This window comes from Narcine bancroftii, chromosome 1 (assembly GCF_036971445.1).
Source record: "Narcine bancroftii isolate sNarBan1 chromosome 1, sNarBan1.hap1, whole genome shotgun sequence".
In the NCBI taxonomy this organism is placed as follows: Eukaryota; Metazoa; Chordata; class Chondrichthyes; order Torpediniformes; family Narcinidae; genus Narcine; species Narcine bancroftii.
The window spans coordinates 384,221,254-384,234,054 of NC_091469.1; the positions used below are offsets into that span (position 1 = coordinate 384,221,254).

The 12,801-nt window shown below is 38.6% G+C and overlaps 1 protein-coding gene across 1 annotated transcript; it reads left to right on the plus strand.

Moving 5' to 3' along the window:
* Positions 1-3,371: 3,371 nt before the first annotated feature.
* Positions 3,372-8,489, plus strand: LOC138758926 (probable G-protein coupled receptor 139). Its single transcript, XM_069928587.1, has 2 exons — positions 3,372-3,399; positions 7,516-8,489. The coding sequence occupies exons 1-2, from the start codon at positions 3,372-3,374 to the stop codon at positions 8,487-8,489; spliced, it is 1,002 nt and encodes a 333-aa protein (XP_069784688.1).
* Positions 8,490-12,801: the final 4,312 nt, after the last annotated feature.

Consider the following 12,801-nt stretch of genomic DNA (forward strand, 5'->3'; position numbering starts at 1 on the left):
ATTCATTAGAGGGCAAATAATAAGTTATGTAACCAAGATGAAGAAGGACTATAATCAGGAAACAGAGCAGTTGGAAAGGGAAATAGTAAATATAGAAAAAGAATTAGCAATGAAGGAAGATACAACTAAAAGAAGAGAATTGGCGGATAAAAAAATAAAATATGAAACACTACAAACATATAAGGTGGAGAAGAATATAATGAAGACAAAACAGAAATATTATGAACTAGGTGAAAAAACGCACAAAATCCTAGCATGGCAGCTTAAGACAGAACAAGCTAAGAAAATGGTATTGGCATCAAGGAAAAAAGACAAACAAATTACATATAATCCAAAAGAAATTAAGGAAAACTTTAGAGAATTCTATGAACAATTATACCAAACTGAAAACGAAGGGAAAGAAGGGAAAATAGATGAATTTCTAACTAAAATTGAACTACCAAAACTACAAATAGAGGAACAAAATAAATTAACAGAGCCATTTGGAATAGTAGAAATACAAGAGATAATAAAAAAATTACCAAATAATAAGACACCAGAAGAGGATGGATTCCCAATAGAATTCTATAAAACATTTAAAGACTTATTAATTCCACCCCTCCTGGAAGTAATCAACCAGATTGATAAAACACAAAGCTTACCAGATTCATGTAAAACAGCAATAATTACAGTAATACTAAAGGGAAAGATCCACTTACACCAGCGTCATATAGACCAATATCTTTACTTAACACAGATTATAAGATAATAGCTAAACTATTAGCAAACAGATTAGCAGAGTATGTACCGAAAATGGTAAATCTAGACCAAACTGGATTTATCAAAAAAAGACGCACAACAGACAATATTTGTAAATTTATTAACTTAATTCATGCAGTAGAAGGGAATAAAGCACCAACAGTAGCAGTTGCTTTAGACGCAGAGAAGGCCTTTGACAGAGTAGAATGGAATTATTTGTTCAAAGTATTGCAAAAATTCAGTTTACCGGAGAAGTATATTAATTGGATTAAAGCATTATATAAGGGACCATTAGCGAAAGTGACAGTAAATGGACATGTATCAAAGCAATTTAACTTAAGCAGGTCAACACGGCAGGGATGTCCACTATCACCTTTATTGTTTGCGTTAGCTATCGAACCACTAGCAGAATTGATAAGAACAGAAAATAATATAAAAGGGATAAAAATAAAAGACAAGGAATATAAAATCAGTTTATTTGCGGATGATGTTATAGTATACTTAACAGAACCAGAACTATCAATAAAATAATTATATAAGAAATTGAAGGAATATGGAGAAGTGTCGGGTTACAAGATCAACGTAAATAAAAGTGAAGCAATGCCTATGAATAATGCGGATTTCTCAAAATTTAAGAAGGAATCACCATTTAGATGGCAAATGCAAGCAATAAGATACCTAGGTGTACAAATAAACAAAAATCTCGCCCAACTATATAAACTCAATTATTATCCACTAATGAAAAAATTACAGGACGATTTAGAGCATTGGAAAGATTTACCACTAACACTAATAGGAAGGATAAACTGTATTAAATGAACATTTTTCCAAGGATATTATACCTATTTCAGGCATTGCCAATACAACTGACAGAGAAATTCTTCAAGGAGTTAAAGAAAATAATAAGGAAATTTTTATGGAAAGGGGGGAAACCGAGGATAGCACTAGATAAATTAAGAGAATGGTATAAACAAGGAGGCTTACAACTGCCAAACTTTAAAAATTATTATAGAGCCGCACAATTAAGATACCTATCAGATTTTTATCAAACAAGGGAAAAGCCAGATTGGACTAGATTAGAATTAGATAAAATAGGGGAAAAGATACCGGAACACATATTATATAAATGGGATGAAAAATTGGTACAACATAGAAGTTCTCCAGTATTACATCATCTACTCAATATTTGGAAGAAGATTCATGTAGAAAGAAATAAAACAAATTATCAATTACCAAAACTAATATTGACGCAAAACAAGTTACTCCCTTTTACAATAGATAACCTTTCCTTTAGAGAATGGGAGAAAAAAGGGATTAAAAGAATAGAAAATTGTTTTTCAGGAAATAGATTCTTATCCTTTGAACAAATGAAAGATAAATACAATATAACTCAAGATACAGCGCTGGCATATTACCAATTGAGATCCTACTTGAAGGATAAATTTGGAAGCAGTTTGAGTTTGCCAGAGGGAAGTAACTTTGAATATGTGATTACAGATACAATGATAATCAAAAGATTTATAACAAATATGTATATTAAACTGCAAGAAAAGGAGAATGAGGAAACAAATGGTAAAACTAAACAAAAATGGGAACAAGATTTAAATATAAAGATAAAAAAGGAAACATGGGAGAAGTTATGCTCTGGAACGATGAGAAATACAATAAATACGAGGTTACGTATGATACAATATAACTGGATACACAGGCTATACATTACACCTCAAAAGTTAAATAAATGGGATCCAACAGTATCTGATAGATGTTTTCGATGTAAAAAAGAAATGGGAACAACAATTCATGCAATCTGGACATGTGAGAAAGTAGAAAAATTTTGGGAAGATCTAAATCAGATATTAAATAAAATAACAGAAAACAATATACCAAAGAATCCAGAGATCTTCCTCCTAAGTAACATAAAAAACAAAAAATTGGAATTGATTTGGAGGATGCACAAAAAAGATTTGTTAAGATAGCTCTAGCCGTAGCAAAAAAATGTATTATGTCAACCTGGAAATTGGAAGATAATTTGAAAATACAACAATGGTATATAGAAATGAATAAATGTATTCCATTAGAAAAAAATAACATATAGTTTATGAAATAATATTGAAATATTCGAACAAATATGGGGGCCTTACATTAAACACAATAGCGAAAACCTACCGGGGACAATCACTACCTAAGTTAATGGAAGGAAAAGGAAATGAAAAGAATGGACTCAGTGGAATTTCTGGTGTATTTTTATTGAATGACAACATTGTCAGACTGGTTTAATGTATCCTAGATTTTATACCTTAAATGGATGGGAGGGGGGAGGTAGGGAGGGTGGGATGGGAGGAGGGAGGGGGGGGGGAGAAAATGGCACTGTATATGTGTGAAAAGGAAAAAGTGTGTACCATGGTTAATGTGATTTATGGTGTGAAAAATAAAAAAATTTAAAAAAAAGAACAGAACTTATTAAAGTTGATTTCGGACTCCTTTTTGAAAGATGGCGACGAATGTTGATTTGAAATATTTGAAATATTTTCTGAAGATAAACATATATATGGAACTCCTTGACCTGCAATGAGGTTTATCAGTGATTATTTTTTGGATGGAATATTGGAAGAGTGAATTTATTATCTGTGAGTATGCATACATTGCAAACAGATTTTAATAGTTTTGAAAAGGTTTTTTTTTAAACTAAACAACAAGAGCAGTTTAATATTGAGAAAATTGGAAAAAACGGAAACTTTATTAAATTTGGAAACTCAGTAGAAAGAAACTATGAACAAGATTGATGATTTATATAATTAAAGTTGAAGGAGAAATGTCCAAGAAGAGTTAAAAATTTTGAATAAGTTTTTCTCGAAAATAAACTTAACATTGAGAAGATTGACAAAGTGGAAAATTTGATATTAAATTGAGAAACATAGAAGAAAGAACTTATGAATAACATTGATGCTTTAGAAGATCAAGACCGAAGGAATTATGTTCAAGAAAATTTTAAAAGATTTTAAAAAACTTTTTTTGAAAGTAAGCTACAAATTCAACTTGAGACTGAGAAGAATGGAAGATTCGGTGTTGAACTGGGATGTTCAGAGGTGTTTTAATTCAGTGGATGAAATTCAGGAAGATTTGAAAAAAAAAAAAAAAGCTTTTATTGATTGTAAACAATGTTTAACTCAGTGTTGGGAGGGTGGAAAGGGTGCAAAATTTAATATCAAGTTTGGATTTTCAAGAAAAAGATTTTATGAATAAGATTGGTTAAATTGATGGACCGGGGTTTTATGGATATAAGAAATGATGATTTTTCAGTTTATACGTGTATTTTGTCTGCCTGGGGGGGGTGGGGGGGGGAGGGAGTGGTACTTCTGCTCCCGAAAGTCATATGCCACTTGTGGTTTATACCACACCCATTTGGGTTTTTGGGAATTAACCACCAAAAGGTGGTTTCCTAAGGGGTGAGGGGAGGTGGGGGGGGGGGGGTGAACATTTGAAAATTATTTAGTATCTATTATGTAATATTATACTAAGTCAATTTGAAATGAATGTATGGAGATACTATAAATAAATTTCAAAAAAAAAAGGAGGCAGTCACCTCCTGCACCACCATGCACATGGTGCTGACGCCTATTCCAAAGATGGTATTGATGGATCGATACTCACAAGGGGTGACATACCACCACAAGGCCACAGCTAATCAAAGTACGGGCTCCAATGGTCACTACAAGTCCAGTCTATGCACCTTTAGGTGAGGTTCTATGAGTTCCAGCATGAAGTGAAAGCTGCCACATGTCATACGAAAGTGTCTGCTCCACTCTGCATCATCAAATTTGGTGAGGACATTACTCCAGAAATCAGCACCCTGGGGTCGGTTCAATCTCCAGAGAGACCGATGTGTCACCATAGCTAATTGACTGACCAGCAGCATTCGCCTTCATCTGCACCGCTTACGCTCCATGTGCCTTTCGACCACTAGTTGCTGTCAACTTTTGCAGGAACTTTCTCCTGACAAGCTTCAACACCACAAATAGCCTTACCAAGGATCTGCTGTATCTCATTCTGAACTCTCAGAAATGCTGAAATCATCATCATTATGTCTCCTGTCTGCACAGGGTCTGCCATTGTCCTGTGTTCCTTCTCGTCATGCTCAAAATGACATCACGTCAGTGGGCGAGATCACAGCTGATACTGGGCAGGAGCTGGAGTGTGCTCAGAACCGTATCCAGTGCAGCTGTGTCCTTCAGGTGGCCAGCGTTGCGCTTTAAACGTTGCCACCTGAACAGCAATTTAAAGGCCACTTCTGCTTCTTCAGGCGCATTCTTAGCATAGAATGCACCTGAAAAAGCCTTGAGTTGACCACATTGATTGAGACAGGTCCTCATTTTTCTGTTTAAGATCATAAGATACTGGAACAGAAGTAGGCCATTGGGCCCCTGGAGTCCACTCAATGGGTTAACCTTGTCTGTTTATGTACTTATCCACAAACACTTCATCCATTTCCTTTTCAATTGCGTGAGGGTGGATAAAGTGTTGCATCTCTGAGATGCAGTGGAGGCCAAGGAACTGAGAGAAATAAATTCCATCCATACACAGGGCTGGGTGTAGGTGGTTTAGTCAAAGCAATTGTGGGTGTCAGTAAGTTTATAAAAGATCACCGTGGATAAATTGTTTCCAAAATTTGAAATAGAAAAAAAGAAAGGGGAGAGAGAGTTACAAAAGATGGACACAGTAAATTTGTGGGCAGCCTGTAAGTTGGTGAGAAAATTAACAAGTTTGACAACCTGATCAAGGGAGCAGGATGCAGCAGAAGGAGAAATGGGGAGATTTGTCTCTGTAGGTTTGCAGAGGAATAGTCCAATTGGAAATGTAAACTCAGTGAATCATTGCATTGTGCAGTCACACCAGATGCAATTTTCTCACTTCCCCCAAGAGTGACCTGCAGCAACATGGAGTGTTGAATTTCTTGCTGAAATCCATATATACAATATTTTCAACTCTGCCCTTGTTCACATCTTCAAAACCTCGAAAAAGGCTTTATCTAAACTTTGTCCTTCCATTTTACTTTTTTCCTTTGAAATTCTTGGTCTTCTTCCTCCTCTTCTTCTGTGTCTGTATCTATGTCTGTGTCATCTTCTCTTCTCTGTATCTGCATCCTTCTCTGGTGAGCTGCTTCTATATCCTTGCCGGGCCTCCAGCTGCTGTGTCTCCTGATGTTGGGTCTCCTGCTGCAGGTCAACCCATTGTTGGGCCTCCCGCCGCTAGGCCTGCCAATCGCTCCCTTACCGCTCACCCTCTTCCAGCCCTTCATTCTCTTTCTCACCACTTTTCATTTCTTCTTTCTTGCTTGCTTCCCCCAGCCGAATGTCCCGATACTGGGCATCTAGCAGCTGAGGGCTGCTCCACAGCTGAGTCCCCCTCCTGCCGGCATTAACCTTTTCTTTTACTTGCGCATTATGAGAGCCATTTTTGAAGTCCGCCGGTTGGGAGGACACCGCTCCTCCGGGGACACACCAACACCGGAGATCGGCCTCTCCTCTCCACGGTGGCTCCCTGCTCCGACATGCAGGTAAGGCCTTCTTCTTTCTTCTCTAGTGATTTTCCTTCTTCCCTTTTCACTGTTATTCTTACTTTTTATCTTTTGGGTGCCATCTTCTGTCTCATCTCTGTAACTTTATCTTTCTCTTCCTGTATTTTATGCTTATGGAGCTATTTTTTTCCACACTTTTTTTCTTTTCTCTGGAGAGGGCTGTTTCTACCCAATCAGTCACTACTCCATCACGTGACTCCTCTCTGAATGTTCGCGCCTATATCCTTTTATATGTGTTATCTTTTCTTGATATATTGTTGTTATTTCATTTAAAATGTTCAGCTTGTGTACTTGTTTGCCTGTGGCAGAAACATCTTGAGTTTCTCTCTGCCTTGTTCTCATGTACGTGCCACTCATGAATTTAAACCACTTGACGCCATCAGCGATTTCACGAGGTTGTTGTCACCCGCTTGCTCGGATTTTAATGAGCACAACGTTAAAGCAGGAGGTCCCGGATGAGTTCCACAAATGTATAAAACCTTTATGAATGTGTTTCCTGAAAAATTCGTTCAACGTGGTCTCAACCAACACCAAGGAAACAATCGCTTCAAAGAAAATGTTGCTAGTATATGATGGTGTGGTAAAATTGTTATATGTGATCGTTGCTGTCACTGGGGTCCTCGGTAAGAGTGAAAAGAATTAGTATTTTGTGATTCCATTGACAACGGTATTTTCTCTGTTTGGGATCATCTTTCAGGTTGCAATGATACAGAAAATTGCCCACAGGTGACCGTGGTATTACTGGAAGTGCGGACCTCTGCTCAGTAGATTTGAACAACAAACTGATGGTATATTTCGCTGGTGATTTTCCGCAGTGAAGCAGCAGAACAATCCATTTATGTTGATGTTGGTCCTTGCAGAGACCCTCCCTGAACTCGCTCTCGAAATGTTCCCGTTTCTGATTTCCTACAGCCCTGGAGAGCACGATTACAGCCGAATCAGCAAAGGTGTTTCCAATTACTGAGTTGCAACGCGTTGCGGACCACCCGTTAAGACGAAGACCCCCCCCCCCCCCCGACTTCTACTTTCCTCAGCATAAGGCAGGTTGGGAGATAGTTGAAAATTTGCATAAAGTGTTCAAACGAGTAAAATCCATCCGAATCCAATCTCGTGCTTTTGCATAATGAAATTAAAGTGGCATTTACATGTGAAGAACCTGTGATAACCAATCCTTTACTGACCGTTCTCTCTGCTTTTTTCAGTGAATGGAGTGGCGATTGCAATCCTGTCGCGGGCTAAATGTGGCCTATCCACTTGCACCACTCGCTACCTGGTGGCCATGGCAGCAGCGGATCTGCTGGTCGTTATTACTGAGGTCATTTTGAATAGGATCAAATATCATTACATCCCAGTATGTTTTCTGGACATCACCCCTGTCGGATGTACTTTAATCGCACTATCTCGGGCCGCCATGGACTGTTCTGTTTGGTTCACCGTAGCTTTCACCTTTGATCGATTTGTCGCTATTTGTTGTCAGAATTTCAAAGCAACATATTGCACGGGGAAAAACGCAGCTTCCATGCTGTCAACAACAGGTATTTTGCTCTGTCTGAAAAACATACCCTTTTACTTCACACGAAAACCTGGCAAGATTATCAACAATATACCGTGGTTCACGAAAATGAAACTTAGTTATTTCAGTGATCCCAGATGGGTGGCATTTGATTTGTTTGCTACTGTCTTAACACCGTTGTTGCCTTTCGTCGTAATCCTACTGCTGAACGCGCTCACAGTCCGGCACATATTATTAGCTAGTCGCGTCCGTCAGAGTCTGAAGGGTCAGAGCAAGCGGGCGAAAAGGAATGACCCTGAAATGGAGAGCAGAAGGAGGTCTATAGTTTTACTCTTCACCCTCTCCGGCAGCTTCATACTCCTGTGGCTGACAAATGTTCTAAACTCTATCTATTATCAGATAGCACGATCAGGTGGAAAGTGGAATGATTCCGAAATTATCTTTGGACAGGTTGGCTTCTTCCTGAGAAATGTCAGTTGCTGCACCAACACGTTTATCTATGCAGCGACCCAGTCTAAGTTCAGGGAGCAGGTGAAATTCGCAATGGAATACTCGGCAACGGCAGTATTTTTCTGTGTTCGTAAAATCGCTCCAATGCATTCATCTCAAGCAATGCGAAGACTAAATACTGATGGTATTCATTTACGCCAAATTAGATTTTAATTTAACTTCATCAGTCGTTTGCAGTTGTCGCTCCCTCGCCCACCCATTAAAATAAAGAATACGATCGAATTATCTGTGTGTCACACTCGTCTTTGCTACATTGAGTCGTAGACATGGGCTGTCATTTTCTCTCTGACGGCCCCACATTCATAAATCAAAGCCATCCTTATGCGGATATTTACTGCTCTTTGTCTTCGGCTTTAACCATTCTCTAATGGCACTTATCAGTTTATGATATTCTCCGGTCACCCTATATTTGACAGCCAATCGTGTACGATTATGTAGGGTCTCATATTCTCCTTTAATGTCCCCAGTTACAAGTTAATTTCCGCTGAGGACAGGGTTGTTACTCGTCCAGCATTAAGAACTACCCAGTGGTGTAGCTGGAAACAAATTGCCATTCGAAGACAACCTCGTGCGGCCAATTGCACCTTTACACTTCACCTTTTCTTTTCAGTTGAATTCCGCCGTCTTGCTAGGAACTTCAGTGCTAGCATTCATTTTCCGAGTTTTTTTGGCAGGCAGGTGGTTCATTTCAGCGAGATAGCCCGGGACAACCATAATCCATGGAATCACAGGACTGGGGATCGAGGGGGGATTTATTTGTGAGTGCTGTAGTGGAGGGCATCACTGATCGCGCGAAGAAATGGTGCGGGTTGTGAAAGAATCCATGCAGAAAGACAGGTAAGAAATGCAGAGAACAAAAAGAAAAGAAATAAAATGGACCAATAAAATCAAATATACTACGCACACATTCCAAATTCAATGAAAGTCAGGGCACCTTATTTGAATGCCCCTGTTATTTGAAGTATAGCCAGCGACCATTTGATACAACTCATTATGAAGTGGAATGAATTATTTGTTATTGCATAAATGTGGCTGCGGGGTGGAGATGATCGGGCATTACACGGTCAATGATGTCAGGTGATTCGGAAAGATGGACAAGAATGGAAAGAGCGCTCTAAATTAACGATGAGATTAGGGTGAAAGTGAAGACGGTGTGAATTCCCAGAATTTTCGTCGCTGGGCATGTCCAGGCGGATTAGAAGATGACAAAGTGTCGTACTTTTTAGAAAAGAAAGTTTACAAAGTTAAGTAAATATCGTCCAGTCAGTGTAACGCCTGGGGACTTTAATATACGTGAAATGATCATCTACGATGATAGAGTGAGGCACCTGGATTCCATTTGCCAGGCGCAGTGTGGATTAAGGAAGCAAAGTCTTGTTTGACAAAAGTACTCCTCTTATTTGAAGATACTGTATAATGAACGCAGTATGTAGAGGGAACAGATGGATGTTTATGCTTTGATATGTGACCGCATAAAAGATATCCATGAGAAAAGATATGCGGATAATGTATTAACATGTATGCAGGATTAGTTGACCAATAAATGGGTCTCTTATCGCCATTCCGTAGTTAAGAAGAGTGTCACATGGATAAGCGCTGGATCCACAACTGTTCCCGTTGCAGATTAATGAATTGCGAGAGGGGGCCGAGTGTAGTGGATCTAAATTTGCTGATAACTGTAAAGGGAGTGGAAAAGCAAATTGTGAAGTGACGCAGATAGATTTCGATATCGTGAGTGAGTGACGAACGGATGGCAGCTGGAGTGTAAATTTGGGAATTGCGAGGGCATTCACATTGAAAGAAAATTAAAAAAAAAATCGGATTATTATGTAAATGGTGGAAGATTGCAGCATGCTCTTGTGCAGTGGTAATTCAGAATGCTGTTGTATGAAGACTATGGGGAAAAAAGTGATGCAAAAACATGCCAGCCATGAATTGAAAATATCGGTGTCCGTCCTGCCGAGGAAAGACAGTCTTCTACAAAGTCAATCTCTTTAAGATGTACAAACATTTTTTTTTAAAAGCACAACATACCCATGGAGGGAATAGTGTCACATTAAAAAGGCGCAGGAGCTCGTATTAAACAGAAACGTGCATTAACCGGTGTAAGCTATCAACTTGCATGACTGGACAGCTATTCAAGGTTCTGATAACAACAGCAAAAAAAAAGATTGAATTTGCTGATACGTACTTACAAACGCACGTACAGCAGAGAGAGGGTGGAAGAGAATGTGACGAGGTTGGGATGAGTTCTTTATTATGTTCTCCACTTTTACGGGAGATGAAGACGGTGTCAATGGAAGGGCAGGTAAGGTAAATAGCATTGGAGTGAAGGTAAATTACGCTTGCTGAAGGGCGCAACGGACCCATTTGACGGAGGCAAAGCAACAAATATCATTTGTTCCGAATTGCCGAAATGAGTGGACAAGGCACAAAACCAGCGGTCGTGCACACCAAAGGCAAATGGTGTAAGGCGAATGCTTTAGCATTGATTAACGAATTGGTATCACTTGGGAATTGAACATTTTAATCAGTGGACTCCCTCGAGAATTATTTCTTGACCTTTGTTAGAATTGTTTAATTTATTATGTTTGCGGGTCAAGATGGATGCAGGTGGGGTGACAGGTTACGGTGTGTATAAAGCCTGGTTGAGTGAGTAGGAGACGTTGGGAAATGGATTAATGGGGGAAAGCATTTAATCGAAACTAAGGATTTATACACAGATAAACAGATTTTTTAAAAAACTTTCTGAAAACAACAGTAACTGGCTCTTCCGGACAACGATCCTGTACCGCACAAATACACCAATTAACCCTACAAACCCCATACGTTTTGAGGAAACGTAGAAATCCATATGCACTGTCCAGAATTCAATAGAGATGAAGTTTGATGTCCCCACTTGAATTCAATGACCCGACGAACCCTGAGAGACCTTTTCACATTGGCAATCCGCTTACTTGGCGTGTGAATGACCCGTTGGTCTACCACTACAGATATTGCTGGTGCAGCACTCCTTTGTCCATGTGAGCCTACAAATGGACCGGGTGAACTAGAGGCAAAAAAAAGTGATGGGGCGGGGGAGTCATCTTCCAGGGTTATGGTGCACACAGCACGCTGTCAGATACGCGTCTCCTCAGATGTGGCTGCATTCTGAGCTTGCTACAATTTAGAAAAAAGTAAGTGATGGGCGGCAGTCATTTCGAGCCGGTAACTGGAAGAGGAGCAATTGATGTAAAGCGAATTGCTTGGTGTGGTGGTTAGCCAGAGTGTTTCCCATGGAAACTGTTGCAAATTATATCTAGATTTTGATTGCATTTGTTCTTAAAACTAATTGTAAAAAGATACGTCATAATACACTATCATTAGGGCTACAACTTGGCTTCCAAATACTATTCTGCGCTGAACACAAATAGTCAGGTCCAGACTTGTATTAAATGGCTGTTTACCAACTACGTTTGAGTTAGTCAACCTCACTGCTTGTATTTTCTTCCACATCACATGGAGACATTCTTAATTGGACTGCTAATCAACCAAAAGAGTCTGTAAAGGCTAGAAAAGGAAGCTTCATACTTACACATTTCTTGATCCAGGAAGTACTGCAGCATTTTTTACTGTTGAATTGATGAATAAACTTAATCTTCATGGTAAAAGATCACAGATCTTGTTGAAGACCATGAATGATTAAAGGAACATTGAAACTCATATAGTTTCAGGTTTAAAGATTGCTGGATTAAATAGCAATGAATTTTGCGATCTTTCAAGTGTATATACTCAGAAGACTAGCCTGTGAATAAGGAGAATATTCCCTATCAGGATGATATCAAACAGTGGGATCATTTAAAAGACATTTTTTTACCCAAGATTGATGCTAAAATTGAGATGTTAATTGAATTAGATGTACCAAAAGCTCTCAAACCTCTATAAGTAATAAGGAGTCAAAATGACGGACCTTATGCTATGAGAATGTTGCTGGGATGGACAATTAATGGACCATTAGGAGCAAAAATGAATAATGATTATGAGTCATCAAATGTAAATGTCAACAGAATTTCAATTGTCAAACTTGATGATCTGTGGGAACAACAGTTTAAAATTAATTTCCTTGAATGCCGCAAAGATATTCAAGAATCTTCGAAGGAGGACAAACAGTTTCTGGATTTAGTTTCAAATTCTGTTAAGCATGTTCATGGTCATTACTGTAGAGCATTTCCTTTGAAGAAAAGAGAATTTTTTATGTCAGACGATAAAATAATTGTAGAACAGTTTATTGCTGAATTTGAAAAGAAAATTCACGATAAATTCTTCCTTTCATTTGGAATATACTAATGTCATGTTGGATATGATAACCAAGGGTTATGTGGAAAAGGTAACAGAAGATATCTTGGAATGTAAAGATGGTAGAAAATGGTATTTACCTCATCATGGAGTTATACATCCACAAAAGGAGAAACTATGTGTAGTATTT

Excerpts from the sequence above, each read along its gene's own strand:
- LOC138758926 (XM_069928587.1), top strand. The coding sequence starts at position 3,372 with ATGCATACATTGCAAACAGATTTTAATA. Across the intron at positions 3,400-7,515 it reads ATTGCAAACAGATTTTAATA|TGAATGGAGTGGCGATTGCA; the intron begins GTTTTGAAAAGG and ends TGCTTTTTTCAG.